General features: G+C 38.3%; 1 protein-coding gene across 1 annotated transcript; it reads left to right on the top strand.

Annotated features, from left to right (window-relative positions):
• Positions 1-3,315: 3,315 nt before the first annotated feature.
• pkia (cAMP-dependent protein kinase inhibitor alpha) lies at positions 3,316-21,151 on the top strand. Its single transcript, XM_036558444.1, has 3 exons — positions 3,316-3,433; positions 15,292-15,469; positions 20,142-21,151. The coding sequence occupies exons 2-3, from the start codon at positions 15,319-15,321 to the stop codon at positions 20,222-20,224; spliced, it is 234 nt and encodes a 77-aa protein (XP_036414337.1). The 5' UTR covers positions 3,316-3,433; positions 15,292-15,318; the 3' UTR covers positions 20,225-21,151.
• Positions 21,152-22,435: the final 1,284 nt, after the last annotated feature.

The raw sequence follows: 22,435 nt of genomic DNA, 5'->3' as shown, positions 1-22,435 counted from the left end.
AAGGGATATTTAGAAAAGGGAATGGTTTTATATAGAACCATTTCATGCTTGAATGGTTCTTTGCACGTTAAAATGACTCTTTAGGTTGTTAGAGAACATGTTGTATATGGTTCTATATAGAACCTTTGTGAAAATGGTTCCATATAGCACAAAAAAAGGTTCTTGCCAAGCTTGTAATAATAGAAGATCTCTTTTCAGTGCTATATAGAACCACATAATACACATTCTCCATCAATCTGAAGAACAATTTCACCATGCAAAGAACTAATAAAACATGAAATGGCTCTGTATCGAAATCACGGTTCTAAATAGAACCATCCTCTTTACTAAAGAACCATCTTTTTTAAGATTAAACACATCTTACTGCTACTGTTAAACCAGCTGTGGAAGTCACAGCTGTAGGATCTGAACTGCCCAGTCAATATTATGAAGAGAGGTCAAAGACTCTCTTCCATATTGTACAAGTCTGCTCTCTTAGTCCCTCATAAAATAGCCCAGAGAAGAAACACTCGACTGACAAAAACAAGACTTCCGGCTGAACAAGTGAGCCACTATCTCATGGAACGGCACCACAGTGGGCTTCTTCAGGCACCATGGTGGGAAAATGCAGGGTGCAAGATGGAACAAAAGTTTAACTGTCTCTCAGTGAAGACGGATTGTTGAAATGTCCGAGAACGCATATAAAGTGGACAGATGTGCCATCTGTTCATCTTACTGAAAGAAAGGCCGATGTAAAGTCTCAGTAGCGTTTTCACTTAAAAATGAATGTTTTACATAGTTTAAGCAAATTATCTTTATTTTTAGTGTACTACTAAACTAGATTTAATGATTTTCCAAGCATGAGAATGAGAAGAAATGAACGAAAGGGGAAAAAACAGAACATGTTAGTAAAAAGAAAAGTGGAATATCTCATGTCCTAAAAATGAACAAAACCTCACTGCTATGGACAGTCATTTCAGACAACACCAGGGCCAGTACTCACAAAGTGGGGCTGATCTTGGATCAAGTTCCTCTGTATTTATAAGGGTCATTGTCAGAAATGCTACTTTTAGATCAGCAGCCCTGCTCCTGAAGTGGTTTGTGAATACAGACTCTGTTGTCTAAAGCCTGCAGTTTTATTCAGTTTTATAGTTCACAGCAAGTCATGCTGCGTCCTAAACCACACAAACAAGTCTGACATTAACGGAAACCTGGACGTGGTTTGTGTGGGTTGGTGTTGCTATTTGAATGACTATAGAGTTCTGTTGTTGTTAGCAATGTTAGCCTCACCGCTCCAGTTCCAAATTAAAGAGGTAAAATTTGGACTCTTTGTTGATCAACTACATCAGGCATGTCAAATTGAGGACATTCCATGTTTACCCTCATCTAGTGCTCTGAATTCAGTTCATAAAGGCCTTGCTAATTACTGAATCAGGTGTGTTTAATTAGGCAGCGTGCTGAAGTCTGCAGAGTTTTGGCCTGCGAGGACCGGAACCTGACATATGTGAACTACATCTTGGGTAAATGGAAAATGGTGTAACTTCCTGGAATCAGTGTTTGCGCACTTTGGACAAACTGGAAAATGTGTCACATTAGTGATATAGACTTGCGCGCTGTGAGAGAAATGGAACACATTTGGACAAATAGGGGAATGACCACAATTGCGCAGGGAGAGCCATGTATGCTGCCCTCAAAAATTGGTCAGATGGAGGCACCTCAGCAGACAGGATGTTACCACAAACATTACATTGGGACATGGCTTGAAGCCCCGTCTCCAGGCAATGCCTGAGTAGACAGCATTATCTGGTTTCAAACATACAGCCAGGCCAGGGAGCCTGAGCAGCAACATCCAGCCCGACTGGTGAACTTGACTGGCTAAATATTCAAAACTGAACTGAAATGACCAGCCTAACCACTTGAGGCTGAATACCAGCCAGAACCAGTTTGGTGGGCAAGGCTTTTTTTCAGCATGACAGAGAGTCAATTATAGTATTAGGAATTCAACATCCACAGGGTTGGTATGGAACAGAATACAAGTATTGGGAATATGTAATCAGAATACAGAAACTGAGTATCTTTATTCAGTCCAAGTTACATTTTATAAAGCCAGTATTTAGAATGGATTTAATTTTTAAATTTTTTAGGAGAGAACTCTTTCAAAGAAACACAGTCAATGCTTGTTTAAAATCAATGCACAGTGTGTGAGGTTTCTGCTAAAGCCTGATAAACTGATAAACTGATACACCAATGTGATGATCAGCTATTAATCTCAGCATTGCTACACGACAGAACTTCACAAGTAATAAGCTTAGCATTCAGTGTTGTACTGGACTCATTTGTGGCAAGATACATATATTATTAACTGAAAATCATAGCTACCCACTTTATAGTTACGTTTTTGTTACTAGGATATGGCAAATCGTTTGCTTAATTAATGAGAGGTGGGAACAGCAGTGAACCAAAGCAGGCGATGAGAACCAAAATAATGAATTTTAAATAAGTGGATTTTTCATTAAACATATTAACAGAAGGATTACATGAAGAAAATGAAACAACAGAAATCAACAGTGTGAATTAAATAAACATTATAATAGCAGAGTTTTCCCAGTGTGTTTTATCAATATGCATTCTAAATACGTAATTGTTTATGAATCGTAATGGAATATGTTACTATGGAAGTCCGGAGAAGCCATGAGCTGTTGCTATAATTTTCTGGATTGTTATCTTGAGAGAACAAGATAAGTAACTCGTTATTTCAAGATAACAATTTTGTTATCTTGTCATAACAAGATAAGTAACTTGTTATTTCAAGATAACAATTTTGTTATCTTGAGATAACAAGATATATAACTCATTATCTCAAGATAACTGTTATTTTGAGATCACAAGATAATTAACTTGTTATCTCAAGATAACTTTTGTTATTTCAAGATAACAAGTAACTTGTTATTTCAAGATAACAATTTGTTATCTTGAGGTGACAAGATAATTAACTCGTTATCTGAAAATAACAGTCCAAAAAATTAAAACTACCTCATGGCCTCTCTGGACTTGTCTGAACTCGTTACTGAATACAGTGTATTTGGTATTCAGCCCAGTCCTGGATCTCCACTACAACATGACTGACACACTACATAGTGGACTATTTATCTAAGAGGGAGCGGTTCAGAACACAGCCGTGATAGAAGACATGGTCACGTGACATCATCGGCTTTGGTGAGTTGACAAGCGCAGCCTAAAGCACAATAAGAACGACCAGCCAATCGTAGCGCGGGAGTCCGACCCGCAAACCAATCGCAGTGCGTTCTTCGTAAAACGGGTGGAAGTCGCAATACGGGTGGGAAAAGAAAACAACGCATCAGCAGCGGCTGTGCCAGCGTGCGTCCCGTTTGTATTACGCACGACAAGGCTGCGAACCCCCTGCAAGCTCGGGACATCGTAAAGCCTAAAACAGGTAGGACTGACCGGAACACGCGTTAAACAGTGACACTTGCGCGTCTGTTTCTTTATTAGGACGCCAACGCGTCCTCGTTAATGCGCCTGCGCCCTTTTACTCTCCTCTCTGGTTATTGTAAGCCCCCGGCGCGAGCATTATCTCATCTCTCTGCTCGGTAGGTAGGTCTGTCCACAATGCGTGTCATAAATAAAATGCCAAGGACAGGGACAGGGCTAGCACAGGCATTTCAAAGCGGAGGACAGAGATATGGACAGGACTGGGCCTGTGCCTGGGCCAGTCTACAGATGTGTATTGATCTGAAATTGGACTGAAGGCCGTTGCTGTTAGAAATAAAAGCTGGCCTATTGTTTTGGACCTCACGTAAAAAGGTCCTGGTTCTTATATATGCTTTCAAACCGCGTTTGTGGCCAGACAGAGAAAGTATGGCAGTCAGTAATCCTAGTAAAGTCATCTGGATATGTATCACTCTTACCAAGATGGTTCTTCAAGGGTTCTTTAGTAAAGACAGTGGTTCTCTATAGGACCATGAACACTCGAACAACCATTTGCATGCTTAAATGGTTCTTCAAATTGGTAAAGAATGTGTTGTATATGATTCTGAATAGAACCTTTTTGACAATGGTTCTATATAGCACCAATAATGGTTCTTCTCTTATGATGTCAAGCTTGTAATGGTAGAAGAACCCTTTTTGGTGCTATACAGAACCATATTCAACAAGGTTCTATTAAGCCAGTCTTCCGAGTGATAAAGAATGTGTTGCATATGATTCTGCATATAACCTTTTTTGACAATCGGTTCTATATAGCACCAAACATGGTTCTTCTCCTACGATGTCAAGCTTGTAACAATAGCAGAACCCCTTTTGGTGCTATATAGAACCATTTTCAAAAAGGTTCTACGCGGAATCTATATAGAACTATACATAAAATTAAGCTGCATGCTTAAATAGTTCTTTGCATGGTGAAATGGTTGTTCAGATTGTTGGAGATTGTGTCATATATGGTTCTGTACAGCACCAAAAGGGTTCTTCTTTGACATTGTAACAATAACAGAACATTTTTTGGTGCTGCATAGAGCCATTTTTAAAAGGGTCCCATATAGAACCATATACAATACATAACCTGTCATTCTAAACAACCATTTCACCATGCAAAAAACCCTTTAAGCATGAACTCATGGTTCTAAATAGAACCATTAACTTTACAAAAGAACAATCTTTCTTAAGAGTGCAGTCTTGCTCTAAGCAGGGAACGACCCTTCGCTTCTAGTGTTATAATTACCCTGCGGGTTTGCACTGAATAGCTGATTGTCGGCTTCTCCATGCATGTTTGCATCAATATCACTGTTGATGTCTTGTCATTACATTAGGCTTATTACACTGCATGTCATTACATTATTGCACTGAATTTTGATTTCGCCTGCAGATGCACACCAGGGAAGCCATTACTGTAATGCACAGCCTAATCACTTTGGATTTGAGATGTTAGATGTTAGCACTGAGTAGCCTCTTATTTTGAGTTCCTGAATGTATTTCCCAGAGCCACTTAAAAGCCACACAAAGTTAAAGCTTAGCTGTCCCATTAGGGATAATGTAACAGAGCCAGGCTTTACTGAAAGAGGAATTCCACCAATGTTTTCATATTTTCTGCATATTTCAATCATTGTGATGTAAACAGTCAAAATATTTACAACAAAAATATAGCCATTTTATTTACCATCCAAAAAGACTGAGTTTCTGTAAATAATACTGATGATGGTAAAATAATTGTAAATCTGAAAAACATTGTTTTCTTTGAAGTTTGAGTTTTACGTTACGTTTACATCACATCTTCTGTGAGTTTATTGGCCGGTTGCAAAGCAGAAATCCGATTACCAATGACCCAGAGTTTTCCCATTATCTGATTACCCAAGCGCATGTGAACGTGTTGACGCATTGGATTACTAAAAAAATTAGATTTTCTACAGTTATAGGATTATTGAGTGCATGTAAACACACTCATTGTTTTAGAATCACCAGGACTAAAATTCATTTTTGATCAAATAATAATTATTATTCTAATTATTATTATTTAACTGAGTGCAATTGTCAAATTGCAGGGGCTGCTATTTTAATTATAGCCTACATTACCAACAGTGCTGTCCTAGCAAGTTTTAAATGGGGAAATTCAAACTAATAACATGTAGCTTGTGAACTACCTGTAGATGAGTTAGACCAATCAGAAGCAACCAAACACCCGTGTGCTGTGACATCACAACCACAACTAACAGGCAGGCTGATGCACTACGTTCAGCATCCAAGCCTTGACCCAGAACACTTGGCTGGTGTTTATGGCCTGGACCTGAATTTGTAGAAAATAATCACAGTTTAAATCGCAGTCACACTATTGGCCAGCAAAATAGATATGTTCTCCAAGTTGTTCAGCCCTAAGCGTCAGGCAGTGTGTGCCTAGACATTTTATTTAAGAACTTTCTGTGAGCTTTTAGAAGCATGAAATTCTGGAGTTGTCTGGTTACTATCACCATCTATTATCCTCTGTCACCTGCTATCACCATCATTGCTGTGAACAATTTTGATTCTGTAAGTTGGCACATTTCACATCAAACCACACCGAATGACTTGGTTTATATCGTACATCACTGCTAACTTAGGCAGGAATTTCCCTTTAAAGCAGCACTATGTAATATTTTTTGTTAAAATTGAAAGAAGTAGTATTTCTTATATATGGAGACAAAATAACACAGTAAAATAACTAAAATTATTTTTAATTAAATAATCATTTAAAAGTCAGAGGTCCCAGGACGGATTTGGCGAGTTTTTTTGGACCACATGGTACGTCTTATTAACGTCAAATGCACAGGCTTAAAAAGGTCTGACTCAATGTTTAGGTCTTAAATCAACATCATACTAATGATATTATGACAATAGTAGATGATTCACTCATATCTTCAGAAGACATGTCCTTCACCAATCCCCACTTTTGCACTACTTTACACTGACTTACTGCCACGTCGTTCTCACTGCAGGTTTGTTCCGATGAGCTTTGTATGACTAGCAAGTAGCAAGTAGCACTCAGACAGCTATATTTGGCTGACCGGAAGACACGTCCTTCAACAAGTTTTCACCGAGTTCTCAGAGAGGTCTCCACAGTGTTGCTTTAAAGCTAGTGTAATTGTTGTGCTAGCTATATGGGTGGTGTCTCAATAGCAAGAAAGATAAGCATAAGACAGCTCCTATGAAAATGAACTGAAATAAAACTACAGGAATTTCTATAGGATTCCTACAATAATCTCACTACGAGATGGGACTACAGGAATATTTCACAGAGGTGAAAGTATTATAGCATACTGTAGTATCCTACAGCACTATAGAAATCTTGAAGCCAAATATCCAAGTGTGGAACCGCCGTACTTGTTCAATGGTACAGTCCGTCAATCCATTCAGGGATGTTTTTGTTAAAACTGTTGCACAAGCCATCTGTGTGGGTGGGTTGGCTGATGCCACCGAGGCAAGCTTTGGCACACTCAGAGTGAGCATGTGCATGGAGCCTTCTGTACAGTTGTCACTTTTGCCTAAAGGAACTGTCTGCCCACCCACAGAGCGTATTGATTTTTTGGACTTGAACTTGGGTGCCAAGGGGCTTGGAGAGCGAGAGAGCAAGTGAGAGACAGCGAGAGAGAGAGAGAGAGAGAAAGAGAGGAACCATGCTCGGCCTGGTTTGACTCACTTCTGGACAGGTGCTAGCTGTAGCAGAGGGAATTATTAATGTTGACATTTCATTGGCTAGGCTTTCTGAGACAGTTTCATGAGAAGAGAGTCAGCTCAGGGTTTCGGTTTTTTCCTTTTCACTCTAACAACATTTGGGAAACAACACAGCTGAGAGGTGAGCCTGCTGTGCTAAATGTAAACGAACAAGTTCTGTTCATATAGTTGTATACAGAAGTTTGAACAGTGCCAGTCAAATTATTTGTCAATTTTCTAAGTGAAAATAAGTTAAAGAGCCAGTTAGTGTTGTCGTATTGAAGTCCAGTCTTGAGACCATAAATTAATGGTCTTGTCTTGATCTCTACATTATTTTGACTCGATCTTGTCTCGGTTTTAGGGTGCGGTGGGCTTGTTCTGGAGAGCGGCTTAGTACAATGTCTCCAACTGAGGTAACGGGAAACAGAACGTTTTACTATCGTTATTGAATATTTACAAACCCTTCAAACAGAACAAAACAGTTAAAAAATCTGTTCGCTGCCAGTTGAGGATCTAACTGATACTTTCCATGATGGCTTAACTGAGTATTATTTGTTTGTTGTTCATTGGCTCCAAAATTCAAACTCTATCTGCCCTCTGAGGGCAGATTAGAATGTTATTATTACTATTTTCAATTACAACTCCAAACCAGAAAAGGTGGCACGGTATGTTAAAGCCCAGCACCCATACCCTTACGTCCTTCCAAAAAGACCTGAAATATTGATTCATCTGACCACAGTTCACTTTTCCACGGTGTGTAGGTCCATCCCAGATGCTTCCAAGCCCAGAGAAGTCGACGGCGTTTCTGGACACGGTTAACATAAGGGTTCCTTTTGGTACAGTAAATTTTTAACTGCCATTTGTGGCTGTAACTATGTATTGTAGTGTTTGATGAAGGTGAACCCTGAGCCCATGTGGTTATATTGCTTATAGATTAATGACGGTTCTTGATGCAGTGCTGTCTGAGGGATCGGAGAGCACAGTTATTCAGCTAAGGCTTGCACCCTTGCCCTTTACACGCTGGAATTCCCCCAGGTTCCTTAAATCTTTTAATTATGTTATACATCGTAGAGGGTGAAATACCCAAATCCCTTCCTTTGAAACATTTCAATAAGTTTCTCACGCATTTCAGGGCAAACTGACGATCCTCAGCCCATTTTTGCTCCTAAAGGACTAGGCTTTCCCTGGATGCCGCTTTTGTACCAAATCTTGATTATAATCACCTGCTGGCATCGCCTGTTTCAAATCACATCATCGTTTAATTATTTCACCTAATTACTAGCCCTAAATTGCCCCCCGTCTCAACTTTTTTTGGAATGACAGAAATAAATGTACATTTACAAATGAAATGAAGTTGACCAAACAAAACATGAAATATCTTGTGTTCATACTGTCTGCAATGAAATACAGGTCAAAGTACATTTTAGAAATCACTGCTTTCTTTTTAACTTCTGTACCGTCCCAACTTTCTCTGATTTGGGGTAATAATAAACATTGATGTATGTTGTTTGACTCATATTCAGTTGATCTTAGGTGGTGGCTTTAAGTTTTAGAGAAGAAGGGACAGAATGAACTTTTTCCCCTTCTTTTTATTTTTATATTCTGAAAAAATCTTAATTTGTTCTCGGTCTTGTTTGGTCTAAGAGACATCTGGTCTCGGTCTTGACTCAGACTCACCTACTACCAAGTTTTGCTCTTGACTCAGAATTGATGTGTCCAGGCCTTGTTCTTGATTTGACTCAATGTGTCCAGGCTTTGTTCTTGACTCGACCTTGATTTGTCCAGGCTTTGTTCTTGACTAAGACTTGATGTGTCCAGGGTTTGTTCTTGACTAAGACTCCATGTGTCCAGGCTTTGTTCTTGACTAAGACTCGATGTGTTCAGGCTTTGTTCTTGACTAAGACTCGATGTGTTCAGGCTTTGTTCTTGACTAAGACTCGATGTGTTCAGGCTTTGTTCTTGACTAAGACTCGATGTGTTCAGGCTTTGTTCTTGACTCAGAATTGATGTGTTCAGGCTTTGTTCTTGACTTGACCTTGATTTGTCCAGGCTTTGTTCTTGACTCGACCTTGATTTGTCCAGGCTTTGTTCTTGACTCGACCTTGATTTGTCCAGGCTTTGTTCTTGACTAAGACTCCATGTGTCCAGGCTTTGTTCTTGTCTAAGACTCCATGTGTCCAGGCTTTGTTCTTGACTAAGACTCCATGTGTCCAGGCTTTGTTCTTGACTAAGACTCAATGTGTCCAGGCTTTGTTCTTGACTAAGACTCCATGTGCCCAGGCTTTGTTCTTGACTCAGTCTACAACAAACATAAATCTGGCTCTTTTTCTGAGAATTTTAGTGCACGATTTCTATTTAAGTTTTTTTTTTTGTGTAATATAGTCTTTTATATATTATTTCATTAATTTAAATTAAAAATCAAAAATACAAAACTTTTGCAAATTACAGCATATTCCAGTATAGACAGAACAATATATTGCAATTATTTTGCTACAGATTATGTGTCTTGCAATGTATTCAAAGCACACTGATGATCTTACTTTATCTTACTTACTTTGTATCCACTTATATATATATATATATGTATGTGTGTGTGTGTGTGTGTGTGTGTGTGTGTGTGTGTGTGTGTGTCCCTGTATCTTGGAACAGGTCCTGTTCAGGTCCATTAATGCCATGCTACAAAAAAGCCTTATGAAAAGAAATAGGGTGGGCTTTCGCATCACATCGAATGTGTTATGTGGGGTAAATAATCAAACGGGGTAATCAATCAAACGAGCTTTCCTTGAGCACGCCAACTGCTCCGTAATGGTGACCTCCTTACGATGGTTTATCCACCCTGTGACACCATTTTGAAAGCAACAGCTGAGAACAACTGAGCCGCAATGATGACATGAACTAAATATAGCTGCAGAGCTTCTCGGGGCGCAGCAGGGACATAGTCCTAATGTCTAATGACCAGTATTTAGTCAGATAGAACCAGAAAATTCTGCGGACGTGCAAACTGTTTCAGCGCCTTGTTGCATGCTTTACTGTCCCTGGAGTGAAATCGCTCCTGCAGACGGTATCAGTTTTTCACCGCTGATACGTCTTCAATACACCGAATCTCCAGTATCTGCCATTGCTGAATACTAGAGCTGCAGAATATGATCTTTGTTAAAGGAATGGTTAACCTTTCGGTTTCCCCCTTACCACAAGTGTAATCATTTAGCCAGGACTTGGTGTCCGCAGTTCGCTTCTTTAGTTGCACTGGAGCTACAAGGCTAATATAATAGAAGCAAAATGATGTTGGGTAACATAAATGTCCATTACATTTAGCTACATTAGCTTCATAGTGGATGTAGGCAAATCTGATGGTTTTTGTGACATCATAAAAACAGTACACTCAAAAAAGGCCTTTTTTGCCACTTTGTTTCCATATATGGACAAAGGAGAGAACGGTCAATTTTGAAGTTCCTGTAAAGGAACTACTGTATAGCTTTGGAATATTATCACCAAATATAGAGGTACTATAGAGCTTTTGTTCTTGTGATATCACTAAATAAATAGATACTATAAAGCTTTAGTCTTTAGGATAATATCACTAAATAAAGAGATACTACATATAGAAATACTACAGAGCTTATAATATAATATCTCTAAATATAGAGGTACTGTAGAGCTTTAGTCTTTAGGATAATATCACTAAATGTAGAGATACTGTAAAGCTATAATCTTTATTATAGTATCATTACATTTAGAGATACGAAATACAGAAATAGTATAGGTTTTTAGGATAATATCTCTAAATATAGAGGTACTGTAGAGCTTTAGTCTTTAGGATTGTATCACTAAATACATAAATACTATGCAGCTTTAATCTTTAGGATGACATCGCTACACAGATACTATAGAGCTGTAATCTTTATTACAGTATTGCTAAATTTAGAGATACCAAATACAGAAATATTATAGGGTTTTAAGGATAATATCACTAAAATAGAGATACAGTACAGCTTTAGTCTTTATGATAAACTCACTAAATCACTAATATCACTTAATATAGAGATACTGTAGACTTTTAGTTTTTAGAATAAATATGACAATGTAGAGATACCACAGAGCTTTCATTGTTAGGATAATATCATTAAATACAGAGAGACTATAGAGCTTTAGTCTTAAGGATAATATCACAAAATATAAAGACACTATAGAGCTTTAGGGGAATATTACTAAATATAGACACAATAGAGCTTTCATTTTTAGGATAATATCAGTAAATATAGAGACACTAAAGAGCTTTGGTCTTTAGGAGAATATCACTAAATATAGAGACACTATAGAGCTTTAGTCTTTAGATAGAGACACTATAGAGCTTTAGTCTTTAGGAGAATATCAGTAAATATAGAGACACTATAGAGCTTTGGTCTGTAGGATAATACCAGTAAATATGGAGACACTATAGAGCTTTCATTTTTAGGATAATATCAGTAAATATAGAGGCACTATAGAGCTTTAGTCTTTAGGAGAATATCAGTAAATATAGAGGCACTATAGAGCTTTAGTCTTTAGGAGAATATCAGTAAATATAGAGACTATAGAGCTTTAGTCCTTAGGAGAATATCAGTAAATATAGAGACACTATAGAGCTTTAGTCTTTAGATAGAGACGCTATAGAGCTTTAGTCTTTAGGAGAATATCAGTAAATATAGAGACACTATAGAGCTTTAGTCTTTAGGAGAATATCAGTAAATATAGAGGCACTATAGAGCTTTAGTCTTTAGGAGAATATCAGTAAATATGAGCACTATAGAGCTTTAGTCTTTAGGAGAATATCAGTAAATATAAAGGCACTATAGAACTTTAGTCTTTAGATAGAGACACTATAGAGCTTTAGTCTTTAGGAGAATATCAGTAAATATAGAGACACTATAGAGCTTTAGTCTTTAGGAGAATATCAGTAAATATAGAGGCACTATAGAGCTTTAGTCTTTAGGGAATACAGTAAATATAGAGGCACTATAGAGCTTTAGTCTTTAGGAGAATATCAGTAAATATAGAGACTACTATAGAGCTTTAGTCTTTAGGAGAATATCAGTAAATATAGAGGCACTATAGAGCTTTAGTCTTTAGGAGAATATCAGTAAATATAGAGGCACTATAGAGCTTTAGTCTTTAGGAGAATATCAGTAAATATAGACACTATAGAGCTTTAGTCTTTAGATAGAGACGCTATAGAACTTTAGTCTTTAGATAGAGACACTATAGAGCTTTAGTCTTTAGGAGAATATCAGTAAATATAGAGACACTATAGAGCTTTAGTCTTTAGGAGAATATCAGTAAATATAGAGACACTATAGAGCTTTAGTCTTTAGATAGAGACACTATAGAGCTTTAGTCTTTAGGAGAATATCAGTAAATATAGAGGCACTATAGAGCTTTAGTCTTTAGGAGAATATCAGTAAATATAGAGACACTATAGAGCTTTAGTCTTTAGGAGAATATCAGTAAATATAGAGGCACTATAGAGCTTTAGTCTTTAGATAGAGACGCTATAGAGCTTTAGTCTTTAGGAGAATATCAGTAAATATAGAGACACTATAGAGCTTTAGTCTTTAGGAGAATATCAGTAAATATAGACGCTATAGAGCTTTAGTCTTTAGATAGAGACACTATAGAGCTTTAGTCTTTAGGAGAATATCAGTAAATATAGAGACACTATAGAGCTTTAGTCTTTAGGAGAATATCAGTAAATATAGAGACACTATAGAGCTTTAGTCTTTAGGAGAATATCAGTAAATATAGACGCTATAGAGCTTTAGTCTTTAGATAGAGGCACTATAGAGCTTTAGTCTTTAGGAGAATATCAGTAAATATAGAGACACTATAGAGCTTTAGTCTTTAGGATAATATCAGTAAATATAGAGACACTATAGAGCTTTAGTCTTTAGGAGAATATCAGTAAATATAGACGCTATAGAGCTTTAGTCTTTAGATAGAGACGCTATAGAGCTTTAGTCTTTAGGAGAATATCAGTAAATATAGAGACACTATAGAGCTTTAGTCTTTAGGTGAATATCAGTAAAGATAGAGACACTATAGAGCTTTAGTCTTTAGGTGAATATCAGTAAAGATAGAGACACTATAGAGCTTTAGTCTTTAGGAGAATATCAGTAAATATAGAGGCACTATAGAGCTTTAGTCTTTAGGTGAATATCAGTAAAGATAGAGACACTATAGAGCTTTAGTCTTTAGGAGAATATCAGTAAATATAGAGGCACTATAGAGCTTTAGTCTTTAGGTGAATATCAGTAAAGATAGAGACACTATAGAGCTTTAGTCTTTAGGAGAATATCAGTAAATATAGAGGCACTATAGAGCTTTAGTCTTTAGGAGAATATCAGTAAATATAGAGACACTATAGAGCTTTAGTCTTTAGGAGAATATCAGTAAATATAGAGGCACTATAGAGCTTTAGTCTTTAGATAGAGACGCTATAGAGCTTTAGTCTTTAGGAGAATATCAGTAAATATAGAGACACTATAGAGCTTTAGTCTTTAGGAGAATATCAGTAAATATAGAGACACTATAGAGCTTTAGTCTTTAGGAGAATATCAGTAAATATAGAGGCACTATAGAGCTTTAGTCTTTAGGAGAATATCAGTAAATATAGAGGCACTATAGAGCTTTAGTCTTTAGGAGAATATCAATAAATATAGAGGCGCTATAGAGCTTTAGTCTTTAGATAGAGACACTATAGAGCTTTAGTCTTTAGGAGAATATCAGTAAATATAGAGACACTATAGAGCTTTAGTCTTTAGGAGAATATCAGTAAATATAGAGACACTATAGAGCTTTAGTCTTTAGGAGAATATCAGTAAATATAGAGGCACTATAGAGCTTTAGTCTTTAGGAGAATATCAGTAAATATAGACGCTATAGAGCTTTAGTCTTTAGATAGAGGCACTATAGAGCTTTAGTCTTTAGGAGAATATCAGTAAATATAGAGACACTATAGAGCTTTAGTCTTTAGGATAATATCAGTAATATAGAGACACTATAGAGCTTTAGTCTTTAGGAGAATATCAGTAAATATAGACGCTATAGAGCTTTAGTCTTTAGATAGAGACGCTATAGAGCTTTAGTCTTTAGGAGAATATCAGTAAATATAGAGACACTATAGAGCTTTAGTCTTTAGGTGAATATCAGTAAAGATAGAGACACTATAGAGCTTTAGTCTTTAGGTGAATATCAGTAAAGATAGAGACACTATAGAGCTTTAGTCTTTAGGAGAATATCAGTAAATATAGAGGCACTATAGAGCTTTAGTCTTTAGGTGAATATCAGTAAAGATAGAGACACTATAGAGCTTTAGTCTTTAGGAGAATATCAGTAAATATAGAGGCACTATAGAGCTTTAGTCTTTAGGTGAATATCAGTAAAGATAGAGACACTATAGAGCTTTAGTCTTTAGGAGAATATCAGTAAATATAGAGGCACTATAGAGCTTTAGTCTTTAGGTGAATATCAGTAAAGATAGAGACACTATAGAGCTTTAGTCTTTAGGAGAATATCAGTAAATATAGAGATACTATAGAGCTTTAGTCTTAAGGATAATATCACTTTAATTTCCTTTATTCACTTTGCTGTCCTGCCTATACTTCACGATGGCACTAATCTTCAGCGACAAGTTTTGGGGCACTGTGATGACACTGAGGATGATGCTGGCACTTTCCACCAGGGCATTTCTTTGATGTCCTAAATAGAGAGTATGTCATAGAAACTCTGTGTTCTTTTTCCTTTTTTAAATCAATGTACACCATGAACTCAGTCATTATTCAGATCCACATAAATAAGTCAGAACTTACGTGAGAATTTGCTAAGTTCTCATGCTGTACTGGCCAAGGAGAAGCTGCCTTTGTTCCATTTGGTGTTTAGGAACCTGCTGGAGCAACAGAATGTCATCAGGACAATGTTTTATTTAGTGTTTAGGACCGTTTCTTCTGCTGCTCTTTGGTCTCTGGATGTGGAGGTTTGCTAGATGTGAGTCAGTGTGACTAGATAAGTTGCTTTACTTTGGGACAGGGGTTTAAAAATCATCCTGCTTAAAACTGTCCTCTCTGCCTCTTTTTCTCCCAGACACTGCTATGTTGAAGTGAGTTAGATATGACTGATGTGGAGGCGACGTATGAAGACTTCATAGCCTCTGGAAGGACAGGCAGGAGGAATGCAGTGCATGACATTCTGGGGGACTCCGGTGGGCTGGATGCGAGTCAGCTCTCCCAGACTCTCTCTGAGCTCAACATCAACAAAACAGGCAAGTGAGGTCACCTCATCTTTACTTTCTTCCATGTCGGACTGCCACAAACATCCAATCAAACTTTTTAAATATTCACAAACTACAGCTGATGCTTTTACGAGACGACGCACTTCCATGTGTGACCCTTCTATCGGGTGTTCGTCCGCCCTGGCCTATAATGGACACCGGACTGGGATGATGCAGTTTTATTTGCCTCCTGTAATGAGTACGGCAACCAGTGTGAGTCTTTGTACGTGCCTCGGCCAGCATACAACACGGCAGCATGCAAACACTCTGCTGCCTGAAACAATACATTGGTCTAAATATATTTCCAGAACAAACTGATGACATGAGATACATAAATTCATGAAAATAATACAACCTTTTATAAATGACTATCATATGACTATCACGATCATATAGTGGTGAAAGTGCTTGTGTTTTCATATCATGTTCAGTTTTCTAAATGTTTACATTTTGCATCAGGGTCAATTCTGTTAGTGTCAATATGAATTATATTTTACAACCACATCATCCTTTTTAATAACTAGAACATAAACCACAAGTAAAATGGCATCCAGACCACATGGTGCAGCTAAGGATAAACTAGCTAAACCAGCTAGCATTGCTGTGCTCATTAATACTGTTCTTTATACACAATAAACATGGATGGAACATAACTGAAATGAGTATGGCAACCTGTTCGTGCCTCGGCCAGCATACAACTTAAGGTTTAGGTCAGGTTTAGCTTCGGATTCTTAACTCTTTAAATAGCGTGTTTTGAAAAAGCCCAACTGGGTATACTGGTCTCTGTTACATGTATTTCAAGACTATTACATAATAAAAGTATTATCACTTTACAGAGTTATTTGCAGTTTTACTGAGCTGAACATATGAAGCTGTACTCACTATGGCAGCATGCAAACACTTTACTGCTGGGGCTGCCCCGAATCACATACATGTATGGGAGTTGTAATATGCTGTAATATGCCAAACCCATTTAGCAGAATTTCACCACGTAACATTAATACAACTATTGTACAACACTATACATGTACCCATTTTTATTTGCAGCAAGCAGTTCTTGTGCACCCCGTGACAAAAATAGGCCTGTCCCACATGCGACCCTAAAGGCCTCAGTATACTTTGAGCAAAACAAAACTCATAAGCTTACAAACATGCATAGTCTGTGCTTTTGTTTTGCCTGTTGAGTTTGAACCACCTAATCACAGGCTTTGTTGCGTAGTTTGCCCAGATGCCATGAGTGTGAGCAAAGCCTTCTCACGACGTCTGCGGTTGTTTGCTTTGTCCACAATTTCGTCACAGTGTTTACCAGAGAAAAAGTATACAGAGGCCTTAAGCCAGTGGTGTCCAACCCTGATCCGGGAGAGCTACGTTCCTGCAGAGCCTAGATCCAGTTTGCCACACCTGCTTCAGCTAATCAACCTCTTCCCAAAACCCTGATTGGCTGGATCAGATGTATTAGAGGTAAGTAAGGGGCGGGGCAGTTTATTGGATGGAAGTTGGAACTAAACTCTGCAGGAACGTAAGTCTCCATGACCAAGTTGGAGACCACTGCTTTAAGCCATATGGTCCACATTTTGGTGATGTCTACAATGTGCAGTCATCGAGAGCAAGTGACCTCGGGGGCACCAGTTTTAAAAATGGGCATTTAGGACAGAGCCGTGTGATGTGCAGGGTCTGCGTGTGCTGTAACGTGGCGAGTTTGTTATTGGTTATATTAGTTTCTTTTGAATGGGCTAATCTTGCTTATCTACAGTATAACAACAACAACAACAACAACAACAACAACAACAATATGGATTACAAACTGGTCAATGGCACATTAAATAAAAAGAAATGCTGACTCTTTCCTGCCATGTTGGTCAGACAGCTGTAAACAAACCCCTCCACTTTGATTGGCTGTTGCCTTTATCTCAAGGATATGAATTTTGGGAAGGAGGCCGCAGCTGAGTCCACTCCAGCGTGATCCGCAACAAAGGTCACACCAAGGGCGCATAGAACGTGAAAAATGCCTTGCTGTCCTTGCAGATCTGAGGACTGCAGGACCACAAGTGCACCAATTTAAGCAGCACTAATGAGCTTTTCAAAGGAACACCAGGTGAAAACAAAATAAGGTTGTTACTGCTGTAGATAAGTAGCTAGTGTGCTCTCATTTAATAGGACTGGCTAAGCTCACTTTGTAATGAAACTTGCAGTTAGTCAGTGTTCTGTAAGTACAGACAATATCCACGATATACTCAGAAAAGCATATTGTGGCATCATGTATCATGATGACAGTAAAATATTGTCACATCGCCCACCCCTAGTATCAATCGTAAGTAAGAGAGGTGGGACTTGTCAGAATTTTGCAAATGTCAGTTGTTATGTAGATATGAAAGAATCGTTATTTTGATTTTCAGAGGAACTGCATATTGTGGTTTTTATAAATAATAAATAAACTTTGTATTTTTTAAGTGTTGGTGGATTTTTTTTCATATCTCCATTTAATAAAAGCAATAAGCCACTTTTAGCTGTGTGTTACTATGATTATGCTACTAACTTGACCTTTCCAACCTACAGAGAGCGAGCCTAGAGCACAGGATGTGTATTAGCATTAAAACTGAACCCCTGCTTTTGACGCTGTTTATGTAATACTCTATTACTGTCCGCTAACATCCCCACAAAAGCCATTACATTTGAAACTTGAGCTCGACTGAGCTCAGCTGAATTGATGGCACTGAAGCCAATCATAACGATTATCTCAGTGTTCAAGCCGATCACTAGTGGTCATTTGTAGGTAGTGGAGCGAGCAGGGCAGGCCTACAGAAGGTTTCGTGTCATGGAACTGCTTCTGTAATCTAATCTGGCACTGAAAGGCAGGGCAGCCATGAATTATGGAGCAGATAACTGAGCTTCAGGCAAAGCAGGGAGGTTTGGGAGCTTGTTAGTGGCTCTCTGCATGAGGCTTTAGTTTAAAAATTTGCTTTATGTGAGCTCCTGTTAACAAACAGCTGCCCATGTAGAACGCAGCAGTGACTACACAGAAGCTCACCATGCCCTGCGGCCTTTCTGCTCTCAAGGGACGGTGGATCTCTCCAGCTTTCTTGCAATAGTGTATTTTGTTTCGTTCTCTTGTAATGCATTTTAGGGCACTGTAACCACTTTCACTATTCAGATATGCACATTTTTAAAAGAACAGTTTTTGAATATCCTAGCAAGACTTTTTATATTGTTATAAATGCAGAAGGTTTAAACTAGGAGTACCCAATCCTGGTCCTGGAGATCTACCACCATGCAGAGTTTCGTTCTACCCCTACTCTAATACACCTGATCTAGGTACTGAAGTTAATGAAGGACTTTAGGAGCATCTGAATATTAGAACTAGGTTTGTTGGATCTGAACTCTTCAGGGTGGTAAATCTTCAGGACCAGGATTGAGCACCCCTGGTTTAACCTGTTCTTGTGTGTTCATGGGCAAAATTATTTTTAAAAATACAGTAAGCACAATATAGATGTAAATACACCAAGTTTGTCTCCATGTTTAAAGCTACACTATGTAAGATTTGGGGATTTGGAGACCTCTCTGGTGGAAGTGTGTAACTGCACCCATTGCATGGAAGAACATTTTGTAACATCAGTTGTGCTGCAGACCTTTTCCCTGAGTGGATGAATCTACCTATAGTGTACATTAAAGCACTTCTTAAAACTGCACTATATATGTTTAGTTAAAATTTAAATCGGTTGTATTACTGAGTCAGGAGAAAATAAACAATAAAATATGGTGCATGTCAGTCTATAAAGCCTGAAATAATTTAAAAGTCAGAGGTGTCGGGACGGATTTTGCGGGATTTTTCCAGATCATCTTTGTTTTTACGTATTAATGTCACATGCACAGGCTCAAATAGAACTTGATGTTTACGCCTCAAATGCAAAATATACTAATAATGTACTAATGAAGATATGATGACAATAGTAAATCATCCACTCACATCCTCAGAAGACATGACCTTCACCAAGTTCTCTATGATTACTCTTTTAGTGCGCTCTCAATCAGTGGACTCATCCTCTCAGGGAAGGGGTCCAAAGCACAACCCACGATACAAAGTGTTCTTTTGCATGTTGTGTGCAATTACACATTTCCACCAGAGAGGTCTCTAAATCCCCAAATCTTACATAGTGTAATTTTAAATCTACTGCTGTAGAACTTGAGTACCTTTTTATGTTGCCTATAACTTGTCTTACGCCCAGTGGTATTTGTTCTCTGACTTGTCTTAGTCTCGGCCATTTGTCTTGTTAAACTTACAAAACCTCTTAAACATGGTTCTTCAAGGGTTTTTTAGTAAAGGGAGTAGTTCTATTTCGAATGATGAGTTCTATATAGAGCCATTTCATGCATAAATGGTTCTTTGCATGGTGAAATGGTTCTTCAGATTGATGGAGAATGTGTTGTATATGATTCTATACCAATGCCAAGCTTGTACCAATAGCAGAACCCTTTTGGGTGCCATATAGAACCATATACAACACATTCTCCATCATTCTGAAGAACTATTTCCCATGCAAAGAACCATTTAAGCATGATATGGATCTGTGTACAACTCATAGTTGAGTTGCAATGGTAGTGTGAAAGTCCACGTAAACGTATTTGTATTGCAGTCTAAACATGTCTTTCCTTTTACTTCCTTTAGAAGAGGGGAACGATGGAGAGAAAAGCCAAGGTTCCTCAGACTCCGATCCCAAACCAGAGGAAAGTAAAGAGGACGGAACATAACAGACTCCTGTAAAAGAAGGAGGAAAGGTGGAAATATCCCATCAGTTCCCTCTAGTGGCTGATTCGAGGACTGAGCATGGAAGAGCTGCGGTTCACACAGTGGAGGTGGCGCCCTCTGCTGGACTGTTCTCTGAGCAGCTTGGCCTTAAAGGTGCAGCTCCTACACCCTGCTGTACGGGGCTGGGCCTGCAGCTTCAGTAACGGATGAGGCTTTATGCTGTAGCGTCGCTGCGGATGTGGGCAGTGACCCGGTCAGTCACCTCAATACCATAGCTGATGTAGAAATCACCTTCCCCTAGCTGATCACCGTAGCTGTTAGCTATTCATCTGGAGCTAAACCTGTGAGACCTCCAGCCAGGGCTGCTGATGCGTAGATACAGGCAGCTGGAGACGTAGGATTTTTAGGGTTGCTGTGCTTTTGATGGCGGAAAACGTTGACTTTCCAAAGAAAACAGAAGAAAGACATCGGTCATCTTTTGAGTCTGGACAAAGGCACTTAATTTCAGATCAACTGCCAAAGTAGCCGTGCTAAAATACTGATCTCTGAGTGGTTTTTATATATATATGCGGTGTTGTCGTTGTAATACATATGAATTATTTTTTGAGTTGCGATTTGAGTTGGTTTGGTTTTCTTCGATGATTGCAGCAGGTGTGTTTTTTTCCCTTCTTTGGTTATTACTGAATACACACAAGACATTAACCTTCACGTAACACAGATGCTGCACTCTGAATGTTGACAAGTCTCATCAGAACTGAGAAATTTAAAAAGAAGCCGTCTAAAAAGATCATGCATGACACAATGATATATTCATAATATACTGAGAGAATATATGTGTAAAGATGTTCACATCATGCAGCCGTGTAACAGTGAGCTAAACGTTTCCAGTATGTTGTGATTTCTTGATTGTGTGATTTTTTTTCTATTACGAAAAAGGAAAAAACATTTAATTAAAAAAAAATTCTCCTGATCAGCACTGCCTAGTTTCCTGAGATTGTGCGCAAAATGGCCAGTTTTTTAAAGCGCTCACATACACTTTTCATATTTATGTCTTCCGTATTTGTTAAATTGCTTTATGTCACAGATTTGGTAATAAACAATAAGGGATGATGACTGTCATCATTAATGTTTTTTTTTTCACATGTGAATAATTAAAGCAGTGTTTGACAATTTATACATACTTTTTTGGGGGATTTTGGATTTTTTATTACATACACATAGTGGTGGTGTGTTAGTGTATGTTGCGCTGGTCTGAGTGGATCAGACACAGCAGTGCTGCTGGATTTTTTTAAACACTGGTGCCAACGCTGGACTGAGAATAGTCCACCAACCAAAAATTTCCAGCCAACAGCGCCCTGTGGGCAGCACCCTTTGCCCACTGACGGGCTAGAGGGACTAGAGATGACCAACACAAACTATGCAGTAACAGATGAGCTACTATCTCTGACTTTACATCTACAAGGTGGACCAACAAGGTAGGAGTGTCTAGAGTGGACAGTGAGTGGACCAGCACAACACACACTAACAGCCCACCACCATGCCAGTGTCACTGCAGTGCCAAAAATAATCCACCACCCATAATACCTGCTCTGTGGGGGTCCTGACCATTGAGGAACAGGGTGAAAGGGGTCCAACATGCAGAGAAACAGATGGATTACAGTCTGTTATCGCAGAACTACAAAATGCACCTCTATGGTGAGTGGAGCTGATAAAATGGACAATGAGTGTAGATATGAGGGGGTGTATTAAATGACTAGGCTGGTTGATGTATTTTATGCAACCTGCTGACGTCTCTAATCTACTGAACATAAACTATAACCAGTAAACCGCTGGCACTGACTGTACTTTCTAGATGAATGTAAAGTAATAAAGAGTTTAGCAATGAAATCGCCACTTACCACAGTTTGTACTACACCAAGCAAGCAATTTTGTAGCCAATTACAATTTCTTTACAGCCAAATTGGCTGGTGGCCATTTTTTTTTGCCATTTTTTATTACATTTTTGTGTAAACCAGAAACACATTAGCACGTTTACAGTATTGGCCAAAGCCACAATCTATATAAAATGTCTTGCTCTTTAATGGGCTAAGCTGGCATTTTACATTGTCAAATGAAAAAATAGCCTATTTAAATAACAAGAATCAAGTAAAGTGCTACTTTGAAAGTTAGGAGACAACTGGCTATTTAGCCCAGTCACGTATTACTACGCTATG

This window comes from Colossoma macropomum, unplaced genomic scaffold (assembly GCF_904425465.1).
Source record: "Colossoma macropomum unplaced genomic scaffold, Colossoma_macropomum, whole genome shotgun sequence".
NCBI lineage: Eukaryota > Metazoa > Chordata > Actinopteri > Characiformes > Serrasalmidae > Colossoma > Colossoma macropomum.
Note: the sequence above shows the minus strand (reverse complement) of the source record. Positions and strands in the feature narration are given on the sequence as shown.

Excerpts from the sequence above, each read along its gene's own strand:
- pkia (XM_036558444.1), top strand. The coding sequence starts at position 15,319 with ATGACTGATGTGGAGGCGACGTATGAAGACTTCATAGCCTCTGGAAGG. Across the intron at positions 15,470-20,141 it reads GCTCAACATCAACAAAACAG|AAGAGGGGAACGATGGAGAG; the intron begins GCAAGTGAGGTC and ends TACTTCCTTTAG.